At 41.7% G+C, this 21,221-nt stretch overlaps 1 protein-coding gene across 1 annotated transcript in view; it reads left to right on the plus strand.

Moving 5' to 3' along the window:
* Positions 1-21,221, plus strand: part of CACNA1E (calcium channel, voltage-dependent, R type, alpha 1E subunit) — a 424,230-nt gene that overhangs the window by 313,636 nt on the left and 89,373 nt on the right. Inside the window, exon 11 of the mRNA XM_012002628.1 lies at positions 18,735-18,850. Within this exon, the coding sequence (XP_011858018.1) occupies positions 18,735-18,850 (116 nt within the window). The remainder of the gene's footprint in view (positions 1-18,734; positions 18,851-21,221) is intronic.

Genomic DNA, 21,221 nt, shown 5'->3' on the forward strand with positions numbered 1-21,221 from the left:
TATTTCAATCAAACTACAAATGTCACTTTTCACAGAATTAGATAAAACTATTCTAAAATTTATATGGAACCAAAAAAGGACCCAAATAGCCAAAGCAATCCTAAGCAACATGAACAAAGCCAGCAGCATCACACTACCTGACTTCAAATTATACTATAAGACTACAGTAACCAAAACAGCATGGTATTGGTACAGAAACAGAAACATAGACCAATGAAACAGAATAGGGAACCTAGGCATAAGGTTGCAAACCTACAGCCATCTGATCTTCAACAAAGTTGACAGAATTAAGCAATGGGGAAAGGAATCCCTGTTCAATAAATAATGCTGGGATAGCTGGTTAACTAGATGCAGAAAAATGAAACTGGACCTTTACCTCTCAATATATACAAAGATTAAGATGGATTAAAAATTTGAATATAAGACCACAAACTATGAGAATCCAAGAAGTACACCTAGGAAACACCATTTTGGACATCAGCCTTGAGAAAGATTTATGACTTAGTCCTCAAAAGCAATTGCAATGAAAAAAAAAAATAGACAAATGGGACCTAATTAAACAAAAGAGCTCTGTATGGCAAAATAAGCTATCAACAGAGTAAACAGACTACCTACAGAATGAGAATGCAAAATATTTTGCAAACTATGCATCCAACAAAGGTCCAATATCCAGAATCTCTAGGAACATAAACAATTCAAGCAAAAAACAACCCCATTAAAAAATGGGCAAAGGACATGAACAAGCACTTTTCAAAAGATACACAAGCAACCAACAAATGTGAAAAAAATGTTCAACATCGCTAATTATTGGAGAAATACAAATCAAAACCACAATGAGATACCATCTCACACCAGTCAGAATGGCTATTACTAAAGTAAAAAAACAAAACAAAACAAAACAAAAAAAACAGATGCTAGCAAGCCTGCAGAGAGAAGGGAATGCTTATACTCTGTTGGTGGGAATGTAAATTAGTTTGGCCCCTGTGGCAAGTGGTTTGGAGATTTCTCAAATAATTTAAAACAAAACTAGCATTTGACCCAGCAGTCTCATTACTGGGTATATAATTCCAAAGAAAATAAATTGTTCTACCCTAAAGACACGTGCACTTATATGTTCATCAGAGCACTATTCACAACAGCAAAGACATGAAATCAGCCTAGATGCCCATCAATGGTGGATTGGACAAAGAAAATGTGGTACAAATACACCATGGAATACTATGTAGCCATAAAAAGGAGTGACATCATCTCCTTTGGAGCAACATGAATGCAGCTGGAGGCCATTATCTTAAGTGAATTAATGCAGGAACAGAAAACCAAATACCAAATGTTCTCACTTATAAGTGGGAGCTAAATAATTGGGCACTGATGGACATAAATATGGCAACAATAGACACTGGGTAGTATTGGAGGTGGGAGAGGGTTGAAGAACTGTTGGGTACGATACTCACTACCTGGGCAACAGGATCGTTCATATCCACACTTCAGCATCACACAATATACTCATGTAACAAACCTGCACATGTACCCTCTGAAGGTAAAATGAAAGTTGAAATAAAAGAATACCAAAACTAACAGAAGAAATTTAAAATCTAAATAAACACAGATCTGTTAAAGAAATTTATTTATATTCCAGAAGCTTCCCACAAAGAAAACTCTAGGCCACATTGTTTTACCAGTCAATTCTACCAAACATTAAGGAAGAAATAATACTGATCCTTCACAAACCTCTTTAGGGTATGAAGCAGGGGGAGAAACACTTCCCAACTCATTTGATGTGATCAGCACAACCCCAATACTTAAACCTGACAAATATATAATGAGAAAAGAACAATGTCCTTTATGCATGTAAATGTAAATTTCCTTGAAAATATTAAATCTGGCAAAATATAAAGGATAATATGTCATTACCATGTGATGTTTAATTCATGAATGCAAGGTTAGTTTAGCATTTGAAAACTAGTCAAGGTAATATGCTACATTAGCAGCGAAAGAGGGAGAAAGCATACAGCACCTTAACACATGTGCAAAAATAACTTAAAACTTACTAGTCCTTTATAATAAACGCTTGCAGTAAATTAATAATAGAAAAGAACTTTCTCAGTCTGATAAAATGGCATTGCTGTTGTGTGAATGTGTTTTCCAAAGTTTATGTGTTATAATCCCCAGTGCAACAGAGTTGAGAGGTGGGACTCTTAAGAGGTGATTAGGTCATGGCAGCTCTGCCCTCGTGAATGAATTAATGCCATTATTATGGGAGTGGGTACCTGAAAAAAGGATGAATTCATCCCACTTTCCCATGCTCTGTTGCACAGGCTTTGCCATTGCATCCTTCTGCCATGAGATGATGCAGCAAGAAGGCCCTTGCAAGGTACAACCCATTGATCTTGGACTTCTCAGCCACCAGAACCATAAGCCATGTAAATTTTGGTTTATTATAAATTACCCAGTCTCAAGTATTCTGTTATAGTGGCACAAAATGGCTTAGGACAGGTATCTATAAAAAACCTACAGCCAGCATCATACTTAATGATATATTAATCCCTCTTCCCTATCATCTGGAAATGGGCAAGGACTTTCACTTTCACTACTTGTCTTTAACGTTGTTATGTAAATCTGAGCCGTATTAATAAGGAAAGGAAAGAAAATAAAAGGTACATCAATTGGAAAGGGAAAAATAAAAACCAATCTTTTCACAGATAACATGATTATGTATTTTGAAAATCTAACAGTGGACTCTGAACTACAAAAGCTAATTAAGTGAATTCAGCCAGGTCACAGGATACAAGGTCAACATACAAGAAATTAATTGGGTTATATATGCTTGCAGTGACCAAGTTAAATTTAAATTTAAATTAACTAAAAATGGAAGTTAAAGATTTAAGGAATAACAAAAAAACACCAAATATCTAGAAATAAATCTGACAAAAGGTGTCAAGACCTTTCTACTGAAAACTACAGAACATTGCTGAAGTGAATTAGTCTTTTGAAAAATGGAGAGATATGATATCTTTATGGATTGAAAAACTTAATATTATTAAGATATCCATTATCTTTAAATCGATATGGAGATTCAGTAAAATCCCTATCAAAATTCTAGCAGATTAATTTGAAGAACTAGACAGATGATTCAAAACTCGATATGGAAAGGCAAAGGTTTTAGAGAGCCCAGAACAATTCTGAAAAAGAGAACAAAGTTGTAGGACTTACACTACTTGATTTTAAGATCCACTGTAAAGCTACTGTAATCAAGACAATATAGTATTGCTGTCAACAGAGAAATAGACCACTGGAACAGATCAGAGAGCCCCTCATGTATATTGGTGGTTGATTTGTGACAAAGATGAAAGATCAATTCAGAGGGGGAAAGGAAAGTCTTTTAATAAATTTTGCTATATCCACTGTATATTCATATTAAAAAGTGAACCTACAGCTGGGCGTGGTGGCTCACACCTATAATCCCAGCACTTTGGGAGGCTGAGGTGGAGGAATCACTTGAGGTCAGGAGTTCTAGACCAGCCAACATGGCGAAACCCCATCTCTACAAAAATTACAAAAATAATCCGGGTGTGGTGGTGTGTGCCTGTAGTCTCAGCTACTTGGGAGGCTGAGACGTGAGAATTGCTTGAATCCAGGCAGAGGTTGCAGTGAGTTGAGATTGCACCACTGCACTCCAGCTTGGGCATCAGAGCAAGACCCTGTCTCTAATAAATAAATTAATAAATAAATAAGAATCTAGACCTTTATCTCTCTGTGTAGATTAAAATTAATTTGAGAATATCTTTGCGAATTCAGGCTAGACAGATGTTTCTTGGACAGAATACAATATAAAAAGCACAAACAAAATCAAAACAATTGATAAGTTGGGCTTTGTCAAAATAATTCCTCTTTATCAAAAATCCCGTTAAGAAAATGAATATAAGGAAGACACAGACTAGGAGACAATATTTACATAACATATATCTTTTTTTTTTTTTTTTTTACCTTGGAGATTTTCATCACTTTTTTGTAAGCTTAGGAATGTATTAATTATCATACTTGTCAATCTAGCACCTGGGTCTTTTGTGTAAAAGGTATTTCAGAGCACTGGTGTTTTATTCTGCCAGAGTAGAAGTCAGTTCTTTGACTTTTCAGATTCTCTGCAAAATATAACATTTTTTTCTGAGCAGCATTAGATGGAAATATATTATAGTATCATAGTGATTACCTTATTTCACACCAACAGAATTATATAACCAAATTCTCTATAGTTACCCCTTCAGAAGTAAAGCCTATACTTAACTAGTTTCCCAGGGAAAAGTCATTATTGCAAAGGAGTAGATAAACCTGTGGGGAAGAAATGTTGACCTGGTGTATCTTTCTAGGCATCAGCCTTCCTGTAAATGGAGCTGTGGCCATGTATGTGTATACACATGTGTGTGCATGTGCATTTTCATGACTGCAGATGTAGACACGTGTATGCACAGATAATGTTTGCAGATAAGATCTATTTTCAGATAAGAATGGAGTAATATTTTAACTTGGGCTCATTGTAATGTTTGGATATAAGATATCTAATAAAAGATCAGTGTTTATTGGTAGAGCATGATTACTTGCAAAAGAATTTGACTGTTTTATTTATGCTAGTGACAACTAGTGTTTTTCATAGGAATCCATTTCTAGTAATTACTGTTTGATAATATAAGGGTAATTTGAATTTCCTGCTTCCTGTACATAATAAGAATGTGAATTGAATGCCTTCTTTATAGCCTTGTTTCTCAACTCCATAGAGCAGGAGAAGGAAGAGGAACTCTGTAGTGGAGTTCAGGGGCTTTTCTGACCTCGGGTCCTATCCTTTCATCTGAGTATATCCTCAGAGACAAGAGGCAAAAGAGAATACAGAAGGGGAAAAATAGGATGAAAAAGAAAAAAGCAGGGGAGGAAACACACAGGAAGAAAGAAGAGGAAAATACACTGAAAAGTCGTGGTGAAATGTTGCCAATGTAATCCTCAGGGCCTCAGGTGGCACAGGTCCCCTGGCTTTTATTTGCCTCTCTAGACCTATTTGTGGTCAGAAGAACCTTGTTCTGTCAGTACTTAGATGTATGACCTTGAACAGGTTCTTAAACATCGTTTGGCTTCATTTAAAAAGTGAGCTAGCATCATGTGTTTTGTGGTTTTGTGAAAATTAAAGCAGATAGTGCTTACAAACCAGCAGAACACCAGAGTGTCTGGTACATCATAAACACAAAATAAGTGGTCATTAGTATGATGATCTCAATACCACATCTTCCAGCTGCAAAGAAATGGTTTTACTCCAGACAGTGCTTTTCAAACTATCTGCGTTGAAGAATCGCTTCTAAAAATTACCCGTCTACTGTCTACTGTGTCTTTACACTTTTGTAAAATGCGTTTGTTTATAAAATGGATTACCAGAAAACTGAAATGAAAAATATAAACAGATATAAAATACAGCCATCAATTTTTATTCTTATATTTGGTAGACATCAAATATCTGTAAAATTATTATAGAAATTACTAGTGCTTTTAATTTCTGAATTTATCTTATGGACTGGAAATAGTTTGCAGATAGGCATTGGTCCATGATTCACACTTTGACCGATACTTCATATACTGCTCTGTGAGGAGCAGATACACTGTTGCCTATAAATACATATAAGGGTGGACTTTTCTAAGGCAAGGGACTTAGAAGTGTTTAGAAGTCTATGCTGGGGTGGTGGTTATGGTCCAAGCTGGAAGCTTCCACCCTCATGAATGTCTCTGATGGCTCCAAACTCTGGAGAGTCTGCTTTGAAGGAAATATTCACATAAAAGGTCCTACGTAAAAATGTCTTCTCCTGAAGGTGGTAGAGTTGTTTAGAATCTATGACTTGGTGAACAGTTAGAGTTGAGAAGTTGTCTAACAGTCTACGAATGTTCAGTAACATAGACTTTATCAAAGATGCACTCTTCTCCTCTCTAAACCTCACCAGTATTCCTTCCTTTCCAGTGTTGATTTGTATTATCCTTAATGCAAATGTCTGATTTGAGTTAATATTTCAAGGTGACAAAGTAATGAGTTGTCAGCTGACAGTGCTTTGTACTTTAAGAGAGCAGCTCCTTGGGAACTTCACATTCCACTCTTATCTACTGAAGATCTACCATACTAGGTGCCATGACTGGTGCCTTGGTTCACATGGGCTTGCTGATACAGCAGCTCAGTGAGGTTGCAGTTTTTATCAATGCCATTTATTAGGAAATTGAACTTCAGAAAGCTTCAATAACTTGCCTGTGGTCTGATTCAAAGATAGGTGTAATAAGTCCAAATACAGTTTTTATTTTTACAATAACAGAGGTTTAATCATCTTTCATGACATTCTGTCACTGTCATTGTATATGTATTGTTACGAATCCTCATAGAAAAGTGCATAGCCTACCACAGCCCTAGGCACTGGTGTCTGTGACAGGCCAGCCATCTAGTAGGAAAATGTCTTTGCTTGTATGTCACCAGCTTTTGTATCATTTCTCTCTGATAGAAAAGGGTATTTTCAATAAGGTAATAATTAATTGCCTTTTAATGAAGAACTTAGGTTAACTGTAAGACAGGCTAAATAATTGGTGATTTATTAAATATCCTCAATTTAAGAAGGACTTCTAAGTAAGGGATGACAACAGTCAACTTAAATGATACTGAGACTACAGAGAGATAAAGTCTCAATTGCAGCAGAAAATATTTAAGCTGAATATGGTGAAGAATTTCCTGCCATGATGTTGCTTTACAGCTTTGGAATGGTCTTGAAAGTTCGTATAGAGTGTCAAGGAATTAGGTGTACAGCTTGTTTTCAGAAAGTCCTGGCTGAGAATTCTTGGATTGACTACATTACCAGTAGATATGATCTGCAGTGGTTGTGACCCATAGAAGTAATCTCCAGAGGAAAGAATATGTACTTCTGAATGTTCTGATGTCTTTTTCATTCATGCAACAAATATTGCTTGAGTTCCTTTTAAGCACCAGGCATTTTTCTGAGGATGTTATGGTGAACATGGCAGAAGAGATCCTTTTCTTGTATAGCTTATATTCTTGAGAAAAGACAAAAAACCAAATAGTTGAACAAGGTAGCTTTTAGGGACAGATGTTATTAATGAAATAAACAGGTTAATGTGGCAGAGTGCAGCAGGTAGTGGGGCCATTAATTTTAATTTTGTGATCAGGAAAGTTCCCCCATCCCACGCCTGTAGTCAGGAAGAGAGACAGAGCAGATCTGTGGAGGATCTCATAGGCCACAATACAGAGTTTGTATTTTAACAATGAGAAGCCAGAAGAAAGTCTTAAACAGAAGGATAGCATGATGTATTTTGAATTTGTAAGTCACCCCATTTTCCTACTATGAAGGAAAAAGGGAGATTGGGACAAAGATGGAAACGTGAAGTCAGTCAGGGAGGCTACTGCACTATTGCAGCCAACTGAAGGCAGGAAGCATTCAGGCAGGAGACGGCAGTAGCCTGGACTAGGATGACAGCAGTGGGTTTGGAGAAAAGGGGTAAGACTGCCAGGAATTTCTTATGGATTGGGCTGAGGTTGGGATAGAAAGAAAGAATGGAAAATGACCCCTAACTTGGGTGATATTATTTACTGAGGTGGGAGAGACTAGAGGAGGAGCAGCTTGGGGAGAAATCACTTGGCCATGTTACATCCGAGATGCCTATTTGACATCCAAGTAGCTAATGTCAAGTTGACAGTTATATAACTGGGTTTTCAGCTCAGTAGTGAATTTGGGCTGGAGTTAAAAATTCAGTAGCTTTCAGCATAGAGATGATGTTGGAAGTCTCCCTGGGCCTGTGCAGCGTCACCTGGAGGGAGAATGTTTTAGAGGAGAGGACCTATGCCTGGGCCCTGGAGCACTCCAATGTCTAGAGGAGGAGTGAAGGAGATTGAGAAGAATCAAACCAAAGAGTAGGTGTCATGGAAGCCCAAGAGAAGAGGCCTTTTCTGGAAGGATAAGTTGAAGTCTAAAGATCCATTGTGCCCCCAACCCCTGTTGAGTCCACAGACCCTGAACCCACATAGCTTCAGAACTGACCTGGAATTGAGCTAACCTCAGTTGTTTTAGGTCAAGGCACAGGGTGTGTGCCCCCCTCCACTCCATTCTCTCCTGTTGTCCGCAAATCTGAACTGCTTCTTGTCTGGTGGCTGCCTGTAGTATGTGATGCACTTATTCACATTGTAAACAGTTGCCAGACAGCCTGTCTGTGCTGGGACTTCAGGCATAACCATGAACAAGAGCAATCTACACAGTTTCTGCCCTCGCAGAGCTTACAGCATCATAGGGTCACCAACAAGAAATGAGACAACTGCAAGAAATGGAAATAGTTGAGGTACAGCTGCTTCTAGTACAGACTGTGTGATTTGGGCAAGTCAAGTTGCTGTTCTAAGCCTGGATTTTCCTGCCTGAAAAATAGAACTAAGTCTGAGAGACTTTCTAAGATACCCTGAAGATGTGAATTAATGACTGTGTGAATCAAAACTCCTATACATCCCATCCCATTTTAATTACATCCCTGGAAAGGACAGCGAGTGTAAAGGCCAGGCTAGTCCTTCTGTGTATTGAGTCACATTCTGTGTGTTAGCCCACACCAAGTCTCTAAACTTCCTTCCACTCACTTCGAGTCTCTCCTCAGGAACTCCCCCCGGTCCATTTTCCCTCATATTTTGGTTCTTCTTTCCCATCTCCACCATCCCGTTTCTGTTAGCTTTGGGCCTTCTCTTTGGTTCCACTGACCATCCCAAAGCATATCAAAGGACTTGTTTTCATAAGGAGGAACCTTTTGGTGATGAACCATGACATTTTGCCTTCCTGAGGGGAATCTTTGATGTTTAAATTATCTGGAGATGTTGAACAAAGGAGTGTGGGAAATTCAAAGCTTTTTACAAGGGGGAAAAAAACGCCCACACAGGGCGAAGTGTACAAAGCTTCAACCTGGTAATAAACTCTCAGTTACTTCCTTGAACACAGCCACACCTCTCCTCAGACACCTCTAAAGCTTTTGGGGAGGGAGCTGGTGGCTGTGCCTTCTCAGAGGAGTGTGAAATGTGTCTCTGACAAGAACACAGCCATTTGTGCTCTGTCAGGATGCCTCTTTCATACTGTAATTAGAGTGCTGTGGGGGGTGTAGATGAGGGAGAAAGAAGAATATGAAATGCTCTTACTTCCCTGTGTCTCATTCTTCCTGCACCACGGGGCTTTGAATCCACTGAAATATTGTGACTGAAACATACACTATTATATGCAGAGACAGAGAGAAAGCAGCACGTGCACCTCTGAGTTCATGCCTTGATAGTATCTGTGTGCCACAGTGAGGTGACGCAGGGTGGTGGAGAATTAAACAGAGTAGATCTGAATTCTGCTGTGTAACTCTTTGTCTTTCAACACTCCTGAAAGCCTTTATTTTTCCGATCTGCAAAACAGAGATGAAAGTGTGGTCCCCTAGTCCTTTTCTTAAAAGGTTTTAGGGACCACCATGTGAGAACTCATAACTTTTCAATGTTCATAGTACATGCTATTCCGTGATCATCCACTCATGGAGGGATTTGTGAAGCAGTTAGAATGAAATAGTGTAGTATCCAAGAATATTTGTGGGTTTTTTGGTTTTGTTTTAAATTTTATTTGCAGCAAAGCAACAACAGTTTATTGATGGTGATTTACTGAATAATCAGTTAACATCTTTCTAGCATGTGCCAGCAGCAGGAAAGGAGGGTGGCAGAGAAGGAACATCTAGGATGGTTCTATTTCATTCACAGCAGATAATCCTTGAAGCAGCTGGCACATATTGTGTGGATGACAGAGAATTTGGTGCTGTTGAACTTAATGATCTTTAATATAAACGTGTCAGGATATCCAGCTGACTTATATATGGAGCTGAATTCCTGATCTTCCCTCTTCCCAAACCTGCTCCATTATCTTTTCCATCCCAGTTCATTTAACTCCATTCTTCTGGTTGCTATAGCTGAAAACTTTGGGGTCATCTTGGATGCATGTCTCTCTTACACTCCTCATCCAGCGGCCAGCAAGTCCTCATAGCTATGTCTTCATAGTCTATCCAGAGCCCCGCTGTTTCTCATGAGCTATACTCTACCACTCTGGCCAAGGCCACCATCATCTGGAAACAACCTGGAAGATCTCCCTGCTTCCACGCTTAATCCCCTTCAGTCTCTTTTTAACAGGACAACCAGTGACATTCTTTGCAAACAAGTTGTGGGACTCCTCTGCTGCAACCCACCAGTGGTTTCCCAGTCACACCAAGTAAAACTCAAATCTTTGTAGGGTCTCTATGGCCCTACATGATGGTCCTCCACTTCCCCACTGCCTGCTGCCCACTTTGACCTTGTTTCCATGTATTCAGTCCACTCTAGTCACATTGGCCCTTTTCTGTTCTTCAAAAGTTCCTGCAAGATGCTTCTGCCCCACAGCTTTGCTCGGTCATCACCTCTCCCTGGAATCCTCCTGCCCGGATGTCTGCATGGCTCACTTCCTCACATCTCTCATATCATTCCTCAAGTCTCCTCAGTGACGCCCTCCTTGGCCACTCAACATTCCAGCTCCCTGACCCCCACTACTTACTATACTTCCCTGCTTTATTTTTCCCTGAGGAATTATCAGATTATAACATTCTATATATTGTACTTATTTATCTTGTTTATTGTTTTTCTCCTGCAGTATAATGTAAGCTCTGTTGAGGACAGATTTGCTGCTTTTTTGAGAAGGGGGTCTCATTCTCTGGCCCAGGCTGGTCTTGAACTCTTGGCCTCAAGCCATCCTCCTTAAATTGGCACTCAATAAATTGTATTTTGGAGGTGAAATGAATATATAAAATAAAGGCCTTGATAATAGGTTATCTGTATTATGATACATTCTCAGAAATGTTAGTAATATAACAGCTACTTGGAGTAGCTACTATACTTTGCACTTTCTATGATTTAATCCTCACAACAACCAAATTTTGAGATAGGTATGATAATTATTCCTAATTTTATGAATGAGGAAACTGAGATTTAGTTTAAGAACTTGCCCCAGATCACATCATGATGGAGCTACGATTCAAACCCAGGTCTGTACAACTTCAGAGCTTTTAATCATTATACTTTAACATTCTGGATTCCACCAACTTCAAGGTTAAAAACCAAAACAGGAAACATATTCCAGTTCCTTCATTATCTCCCTTACATTAATTGTCATGCTTTTTTTCCCCTGCGTCTACTCAAACAAATAAATGAGATCTCAATATTGAGAAGAGAAAGAAAAAAGACCAGTCATTCCCCGAGCTCCTAAAAGAATAATCTTCTTTGAGTTCTCATAACTGAAATGTCATGAAGCTGTGGCACAGCACTGGCTTTGGAACGTGATGCTCCAGGTCTGCCGCCACCACCCTAATCCTTGGAAGTAGCAAATCATCTGACCTCTCTCTATGCCTTAGTTTCCCTGCTTGTGGAAAGCCGGTCTTGGACAGGTGATCTGTCGGGTTCCCCTCACCCGATATCCTGGTCTGTAAGACTCCTGGTCTGTCTTCTATTGCTGTGGACATAAGGTGGTGGGGTAGGAATGGGATATAGCACTCCATGTAATGCCATTTATTTGCCTTACCTACTTTAGGGAAGGATTTCTGCTTATAGGAGGAGCCTTCCAAAAACTTCAGATTCGAAGGAAGAATGACCCCGTATGATGTCGTTGAGCATTTGCATCACCCATCCTGCTTATTAGAGTCAATAATGGATAGGATTTAGAGGGCTAGCTTCTGTTTTGGCCTTTATTGACAACCTAAGTCTCCTTAAATCCTTTCTAGAACAAGTCAAGGGATAGAGCCTAAATAACTTTAATACTGCTGAACTCTGTGACCTTCAGTAAGGTGTTTACCTTCTCTGGGGCTGTGTTTGCTTCTCTGAAAAATGCGAGAAACGGTTCCCCAGGCTTGTAAGAACACTGAAAATATAGGAACACTGAAGAGGCTCACCCCGACCCCAGCCCATTTTCCAATGGCACTGAAATGAAACCACTGCCAACACAGAATTGCCAATCTTGCTTCCAATTTCTCTGTTAGTTTCAGAACATTTAGGGTTGAAGAGGTTTTTCTTGATGTCTAACCCAAATTCCTCCTTCCTAAAGCAAAGACTTTACAGGAACCTTGGCAAGGTTTCCCTATGGGTAGCAAAGCTATCTGAAACACGGACTCTGAAGATGAATAGGAATATGACCATGTGGCCATTTGTGTGCTTGGCAGAGTGTATGTACATATGCTGCTTGTGCCAGGATGAGTGTGTGTATCCATGCCAATGTGTGTGATGAAGCATGCAAGTGTGTACAGGAGTGTGGATAAACAGATCTTTGAGTCACACAGGCTGGCCCATCCTGGCACTTTGTCTTCCTTTTGGTTGTCATGACAGCAGCGAGGGACTGTGCATCAGTAAACAAAGCTCCCTGCATGGAGGTGGGAGGAGAGGTCTGGAGCGAGAGGCTAAAACACGAGCCAAGCAGTCCTCCAACAGAGGCTTTCTTACCCCAGCCGACCTACCAGAACATCTTCATCACTAGACAAGCATCGAGATACTTGTCCAGGGGCCCTGTGACTGACTCTGTTATAGGTCACATAACATGGGCAGACATTTCAGGCTGGAGCTAGGCTTTCATCAACCTCACTTCTAATCCCCAAGAATTAGCAACAGCATAATCAAGTCTAGAAATGTGAACAACCGAAGACCTTCCTAGTATCAGCCTATGGGCTAAAACCAGTTACTTCATTAGGGCAGAGATTAACCACTTTGTGATTTGTCTGTAGCAATGGCTCCTTATAGGTTCAGACAGTCATAAAATATTAATTTTAATAATAACCTGAAAATGATTTCAAAGAAGTCTCTGTTTTCTCTCCCCTCATCCCTCCACACACACATGATAAATGTTTTGGGCATTCTACCTTGTCTGAGATTATGTAATTCTTCCACTTCATCTTATTGATGAATAATATAGAATTAGCTGTGTATGAATAGTTGATTTGTACAATTTATGTTTATCATGTAAACTGCTGCAGATAAAAAGCAGTCATAAATACAAATGTAGTAACCAGGATAAAAGAAAACTGTGCTCAACCATGCAGTGCAAAGAGATCCACCTTGTTCTTAGTTTCCATGACTGAAATTTAGAAACCCAAACCTTGCATACATATGTAGCATCCAGAATAGAGGCTCATCCATGCTTAACTCCAATTCACCTTACTTCCCTGTATGCAACAGCCATATGTGAGGGGAGCTACAGGTTATCCTCCCTCAGAGGAGCCAGGTTTGGGGCTGGAGGAGCAACCTAAAATTAAGGATAACAGAATTGGGTAAGGAGAAGCGTCTGGAATGAAACACCACTTGGATTTGTGTCACTCTACAATCTCTTAGGGGAATCTAGTCAGGACTCTCAGAGTCAACCAAATCTATCCCTGCCTCTAGTTATGAGCCTAGGGTTTATATGGGTCCTAATATCAACTCTGGCTGATGAGGAAATACAGACAGGAAGGTGACTGCCCAGTTTGTAAGCAGCAGAGGATACCTAGATCCCCGGCTCTGAAAATAGACTGGTGGTGTTTCTGCTGCATCACATGGGGATTTATTTTTGTTCCCCTTGTTTGGAATTCTGAAATCTGGACGCATCCTATCTTGAGTTCTGTTGCATCTCTGGGTGTAGAAAGCCTGGATAGAACAAATGAAAAGGAGCCAATTACCTATCCTCTTACCTTAGGCCACAGGCTGATGCCAAGGGGCCTTAGAGAATATGAACACTCTTCTACTATAGGCCAGATTCCCCCTTTTACATTTTCTATGCCTTGCTCCAAGGGAACTGGATAAATTAAGATATTCGTAGTGCCCTGCTTTGAGCTGCCTTTCAATGGGGGAAATTCAGCAGTCATCTGGTAAACTAAATAATGGTAATATGCTTTATCTTTACAAAAGCGTCATCATCTGAATAACCCCAGGATCCTCTGTGAAGAGGACAGGGTACTTAGATTGTCAGAGGAGAGAGGGACCAGTTAAAGGAGTATGCTTTGTTTCCCAGGTCTGGTCACATATATACTCATGAGCCTGATGGGCATGTTAAATCTAAGGTTTATGAAGCTGAATCTTATTTGCTCCTGTTCTCTCCAGAATGCAATATATGTATGAATAAATGGACACAAAATCAAACAGTATATCACTAGCTTGACTAATGCTATGACTTTTATTCTAGGTCTTTAATAACCCAACACAGAGCAATGGATTTTTATGCTACTGTTTCAATGAAAAGGATAATCCCTTAAAGAAAAACAAAAGTCATCTTTTTATATGCTTATTTTCCTCAACCTTGGGCTGAAATGAAATCCCTCTTGTAGATTTTAAATGTTGACTTCTAGGTAGCAGGGTAGACAGCTAAGGCGTTGTGAAAACAGCACATAACCTGGAAGAAGACATTAGTTTGAATTTTGTCTCTGCCTCTTGCTAACTGGATTATCTTGGGCAAGTAATCTTTTTGAATCTCGCAGGGCTTTTGAAACTTTAAATGTAATAATTTACATGAAAATGATTTGTAAATTTAACAAGTTTAAGTGTGTTATATGAACATTAGCTGTTCTTGATATTTTATTTCTATAACCTGTAGAATCTATCATACCAGACACTGGGTTAAGCTTCACTGACCCTTGTTGGAATGTGATATGATACAGGCTTTACTTGACCTCATGAAGCCTGCAGACTAGTCAGGGAGACAGGCCATGGGTACTAACAATTACAGCAGTGAGAGTGGAGGGGCGATAAGAGTTAGGAAAGACACAGATGCTGGACTTGCTACCCAGGTTCCCAATGAAAGAACAAAACAGAAACAGAAAAGGCCAGTTGATAAAGCATCATAAAGAAGGTCCCCCACATCCTCCATGAAGGTGCTGAAGCTGCTTGGGAGTACTCCCAGTGGTGCACATTCATTGCTTTAATTCTTTTAGCCAAGAGACTTGGCCAAATTTGTCAGACTCTGGGCCTGTGAGTTCCAGCTAGGATGCCAAGTGGGAGGGTGGGAGGAAAGGGAGCCTATAATGGCAAAAAAGAGCAGGGAACCCAGCAAGTGAGACCTGGATCCAAGAAACTTCCAAACACAAGGAGGCATGTGGAAACACCACTTAACCTGGAATCAGAAGAGGTTAGACAAAGGGAGGTTAGACTGGGGTTTGTTGGCCTATCCTGCCAGAAATCAAGCTACATTGTCATTCTGGGGGCCATATAGAGATGACAAAGCCCATTCTTTATAGTCTAATTTACAGTGATTATAGTGAAGTGAAACCAAGAGAAACTGGTGGCAGTGTGCAGGAGTTGCCGCTCGTTTACCTGCTCCCTTTGAGTCAGTGCAGAGATGGAGTACACCTTCTTTGAAGCCTCTGGGAGTCAGGGAAGAGCTATGACTTCTCCTAGTAAGCCTGGATATTTTTCATAAAAAAAAAAAATCTACTGAACATATACTATGTGGTAGGCCTATTCTAGTCTGGGAAGATAGAAAGTTGAGTAAGGCACAGAATGTTTTTGCAGAAAACTCACACAGAAAGAAAGACAGCTGACCATAGTAAAGGTCTGACTGCAAGATGAGCTCTAAAGAGTTGTAGAAGAGGTAGACTAGAGGCCAGAAGGTTGAGGGGCAGGGATGGTGGGACCCAAACAGAAGAGGCAACATTTCAGCCTGGCCTTGAAGAAGGATTTCGACTCAGGCAGATAAAAGGGAATTCCAGGCGGATAAGCATTGTGCGCTAGCCTCGAACGCTCACCTTGCCTTTTCAGGAAGGGTGGGAAATGTGCTATAGTTGAAGCATGGCTGTGGTGGACTGTAGGCAGGCAGGGGGTGGATAGGGATGGCAGGGGGTGGATAGGGATGGCAGGAGGAGATGAGGCTTGAAGAGAAAGGCTTGGCTCCAACTGTGTAAGACTTTGAAAGTCATGCTTGAAGGCTTCATCCTCTTCATTCAGCAGAGGATGATGGAAGACGTAAAGGAGGGGCTGATAGAGTAGAAAGAGATGGAATTTAGAAGATCTGAGAGTTGTGGTTCCTCTGAGGGACTGTGTGTCCTTGGACACTTGCCTTCTCAAAGGACCACTTAAGTCCCTTCAGATTCAGTTTTCTGAGCTGGAAAATGGATCTGTTGGTCATAATGCTTACCCTAGATGCTCAAGGATGATTATGTTCCTCTGGTCATAGCCTGCTTCAATTCTCCTCTTTCAAGGTCTTGCTCAAAATATCACCTTGTTAAACTTCCCTGGATTCCCCCAGAGCTTAGTTGAAAAATCAAGACACAGACCTATGAAAAGATAAAGTAGCATATAAAAATGCCATGGGACTAGGCAAATATGTGGGGCCTGAAGGACTTGGACTCTTACAAGAGAAAGGCCTGGGTTCTGGTCTTGGCTCTGTTTCTTACTTAAACTCCATCAAGTTGCATAACTTTTAAGTTAAGGATGAAAATACCTATTCTACCTTCTTCTCAGAATGGTTGTAAAGATTAAATGAGCAAAATATATGAAGATGCTTGGTAAATTAAGAGATGCTCTACACATGTTACTTGCTATGGTTATTACTGGAGGTTTGGAAGTGGTAAGATCCAATGAATGGCCTTTTAAAAAGATAACATTGATAGTGTGAGATGGGTGAAAGGAGGAGAAAGAGACAGGAGGTTGAGAGACCAGCTGGGTGCTATTGCAGTGGTCCGGGCGAGGAAGGATGAGATCATGGACCAAGATAGTGAGGATGGAGAGGGAGGATAAATTCAGGTGCTTTTATGAAGGTAGAACCAACAGGAGGACAATGGTACTAATTGGACAGGAGGGACAGAAAGAAGCAAAGATCCAAAGGTAAGAATTTTGGTGGATGGTGATTCCATGAACCAAGCCAGCCCCTTTTTACTTTCAAATTGCTGAAATTCAGAAAGCAGAAAGGAGGCATCCCAGGGCTTGAATTCAATTACCCTGGTCCTCACTGGCCCTGGTGGCTCTTCATTTTGACTCTCTCCTTTCCTTCCCCCATAGCACCTTTAGTAGAACCCAGTGAACCTGAAGCCAAGCACAGGAGAAATTCTCCTTCCAATGTGCCTTTCCCTAAACCCTCTGCCTGATTGTAAGCAGGTGGCTATACCCAAGGACACCAGCTCTATTTCAGCAGGAGGGCCAGGTGAGGCACGAGCAGGTGTCTCTTGGCATTATGGTAGACTGGCATCTCCCCTTTCCCCACACTGTGGCTGGGGCCCATTCCCCAGCCCCTCGTTCATTTCTTCTTCCCTAGACATGACAGAGAAACTGGTAGGACTCACAGTGGGTGCTGAACTCCCTCAGATTCAGACTGCACCTCTCTATTTTTTTTTTTTTTTGAAACAATGTCTTGCTCTGTCGCCCAGGCTGGAGTGCAGTGGCACAATCACAGCTCACTGTAACCTCGAACTCCTGGGCTCAAGCAGTCCTTCCACCTCAGCTTCCCAAAGTGCTGGGGTTACAGGCATGAGCCACTGTGCCTGGCCTGCAGTTCTTTATGGAGATCACATTTAATAAGTAGAACAGCTTCCCAGGTAGTAGGAGAACACCTGAGCCACGGCTGGGAGGCACTGCACTGGTAAGGAGCATCTTAGCCTGGAAGGGTGTTTGGTGATGGGAAAGGCATTGCTAGAGGTGGCTTCTGGAGGAACCTGTTAGGAAACTGATTCATTTATCCCCATTCTTTCACTCATTAAATTTGATCCTCCTTTTGTCTACCAGGGAACCCTTAGTCCTCTTCTCTCCTCTTTCTCCCATGGAACTGTAGCCTTCTCATTCCTGTTGTCACACCAAGTGGCATTAGTCCCCTGAGCCTGTCATGGGCTTTGTCTTCTTCCTGACCCTCACCTGGGTGTTCCCTCTGCCTCATCATCTCCCCTCCACCCCCGCCCCACCCACCTTCCCACTGGCTTTATGGGAGTCAGGTGTCCTTCCCACGTCCCTTCCTTTCTTATTTAACTGACATCAGCCACCTTTGAATAGCATTTTAGCCTTTGAAGTCATCAGCCTCATTGATCTTCAGTGGGCAGCTTTTATTAAGCACCAGAGTACAGGACAGCAGAGGCAACACGACATTGTTGTTAGAGTTCAAATCCCAGCAAGGTATTTCACCTCACTAAACCTTGGCTTCCCCATCTGTTAAATAGGAATTTTAATATTATTAATACTTCGTAGGATGGTTGTGAGGATGAAATGAGTTAACGGGTGTGAAAACCATTGCCACCATCCAGGGAGGAGATAGTGGTGAGAACAAGTGTTTTCCTAAGCCTTGGTCATATATTGATCATAATTGGTCAATATACATTAATCGCTGTTGTTATCAAAAGGAGAAAGAGTAGCTGTGCCCTTCAGAGGGTTAGGGATTTTCATTGTAGCTGAAGAGGTGGAACATGGCATTTTGAAACCTAGTTTCTCACATGGCTAAGAACATACCTTTCAAAATAGAGCAAGCAATCAGTTGGTCCTGAATGGAATACAGCTAGTCTGGGAAGGCTTCCTGTGTGAGGCTGAATGAGGTGTGTTTCTGTGTAACATTGTAAGGAGGTCATATTTGCAGCCTGGATCAGAGGAAAGGGTACATGAGCTTAATAGAGGTACTTGCTCAGATGCTCTGTCTCTGTTGCTTGATTCACCCTTTCCCTTAGTCATGGCCCTATCCAAACCCAGTGAATCTTATCCTTCTTTTCCACAGGGAATTTGCCAAAGAGAGAGAGAGAGTGGAGAACCGAAGGGCTTTCATGAAACTGCGGCGCCAGCAGCAGATTGAGCGTGAGCTGAATGGCTACCGTGCCTGGATAGACAAAGCAGGTAGGCCTGGGGGGCTGCAGGAGGCTGGTGAGTGGGCTGCAGAGACATCAGGGCCGGCCCCTCACTCCCAATTCTCCCATTCAAGGGGCAGCCTAGACAAGAGAAGAGAGACACTTTGGATGCCTGGTTGGCGCTTAAGGTTCCCTGCTCATCCCACTTTCTTCCTCTGGGCTCTAACTGTCCCGTCTACCAAACCGTCCCATCTACCCAACACCTTAAGGCAGGCATCTTAGCAAGGTGAACTGAGTAAAAGTAACATAACCCAATCCTGGAGCTGAGACTGGGCTGATGGTGTGTTATAATACTGTTCCTGGTGCTCACAGCCATCCATTTGTTCAGCAAATATTTATTGAGTACCTACTTTGTGCCAGACCCTGTTCTAAGCACTTGGGATACAGCAGTGAGCCAAATGGTCAAACAACTCACCAAAGCTCTCCTCTTGTAAAGCTCTCTAGTTGGAGAAGGCAACAATAAACAGAATAATAAATGAGTAACTCGTAAGACAATGATAAGGTAGTAAGTACTATGGGAAAACTGATCAAGGTAGGGTTATGGAGTATAGAATGTGCCACAGTTTTAAATAGGAGGTCGGGGTGGCCCCACTGGTGTGTAGACTTGAAGAGATGAAGGAGTGAGCCAGAGGAAGATCTGGGAGAGGAGTATTTCAGCACCAAGTACTTAACATGGGAGTGAGCCAGGGGTGCCTGAGGAGCAGAAGGGGGAAGGAACTGGGAGAAGGAACACGAGACAGAGTGATGGCTGTCACCGGGGAAGTGGGCAGCAATTGTGTTTGACCTTATGGGGCACTGTAAGGGCTACGAGCTTCACTCTGAGTAACACAAGAACCACGGGAGGGTTTTGAGCAGAGCACTGATGTGCTCTGACTTTAGACCATAAAGGAGCATGTGCTGGCCGCATTGAGAATAGACCATAGAATGACAAGGTTGGAAGCAGAGGGACTAGTAGTGAGGCTATTGCCATCACCCAGGGAGGAGATAATGGTGAGAACGGGTGTTTTCCTAAGCCTTGAGCTGTCATCAGTTCTCACTCTGTGGCTCAGCATTAGGAATAGTTCTCAGCCGCCTGTGAGAATAGTTCCAAACCTGTCATGATTTCATTAACCCACAGAGCCACTAGATTCAAGTTTGGCTGTGGCTTAGATGCTTATGAGGGGTATCAATCACCACCATACTTGTCAAGAAAAGGGGCGAGTTTGCTTTCTTTATTATTTTAAAGGTTGGTTTTCATTAGTATTATATATCTTCATTTTCTTCCAGAGGAACAAGTGATTTTTTTAAAAAACTACACATATGACAGTTAGTATCTTTTCTCTATTCCTAATAGAAAACATAGCACAAAAGTGAGGTCACAGAGGAAAAATTTGGAGTATGATTTAGTGCTTAGTTGCTTGAGCCTTATTCTTCTGTAGGAACTTTGGAAGGACGCTATGACGCTGTGGCTGCCAACACACAAAAACCCTCTCTAAGCTCTGCAGTCAACTTTTGGTGGCCTCCAAGGGTTGAGAGAGTACATGTATGATTGCAATCTGCACTCCCTTGTAGCCTCTGGAAACATAAGCAATGTGTATTGACTATACTTGCGTTTCACCCTTTCTCCTCCAAGGCTGTTGTGTAGGGATGAAGCAGACATGAATGTCCCCTACCGCTTCCCAGAATGGTAACTCAGGCTTGCCATGGGAGGGCAAGCAGATTTGCCTCCAGGCCAGGCAGGCAGCTCGATGGTCCCAGCTGTCCTTGGCTTTCTCGGCGGAGGAGCCATCTGACAGACCACTAAGAGAGCTGGCAGCAGACCCAGGAAGGAGCCCTCCCAGCCCTGGCCACCCCACACAGGTCAGGTGGCAGGGTATGCTGCTCGCTGGGGCTCTGCTTTTCAAATACTTGCAGAATTCCAAGGCTTCCCTTTCTTCCAGTTGGCAAAGCCAGCTCTCTCCTTCTAAGAAAAAAGACGCACTGCGACGTCAAAATGTGCTTCCTGGCCCTTCCCTTTACAAATGGAGCGCGAGTGAATCAGAGACATATGGGTTACATTTCCCTGGAAAGACACTCAAGTTCTAAAGCGAACTTGGCAAAAGGGATGAGGTGGGGAGGAAGGGGGGTGGCTTCAGCACATCCAGAGCCCTTGAGTGCTTCCCAGAGATCTCAGCAGCACCACACACCTTCCATCTATCCTGGGGGGTCCCCAGATCTGCCCACCTCAAAGCCCAGACATTGTGTATAGCAAAAGTAACTGTCTGGCTAAGGTGAGTAAAGTTGCTATGAGGGATTTTAACACGTTCCTAATTTTAAAATGATGCCCTCCAAACATGTGCTATAAAATGACTTAAAACCCCTTTATGTCTGCAGGCAGGACT

This window comes from Mandrillus leucophaeus, unplaced genomic scaffold (genome assembly GCF_000951045.1).
Source record: "Mandrillus leucophaeus isolate KB7577 unplaced genomic scaffold, Mleu.le_1.0 Scaffold691, whole genome shotgun sequence".
NCBI classification, from domain to species: domain Eukaryota; kingdom Metazoa; phylum Chordata; class Mammalia; order Primates; family Cercopithecidae; genus Mandrillus; species Mandrillus leucophaeus.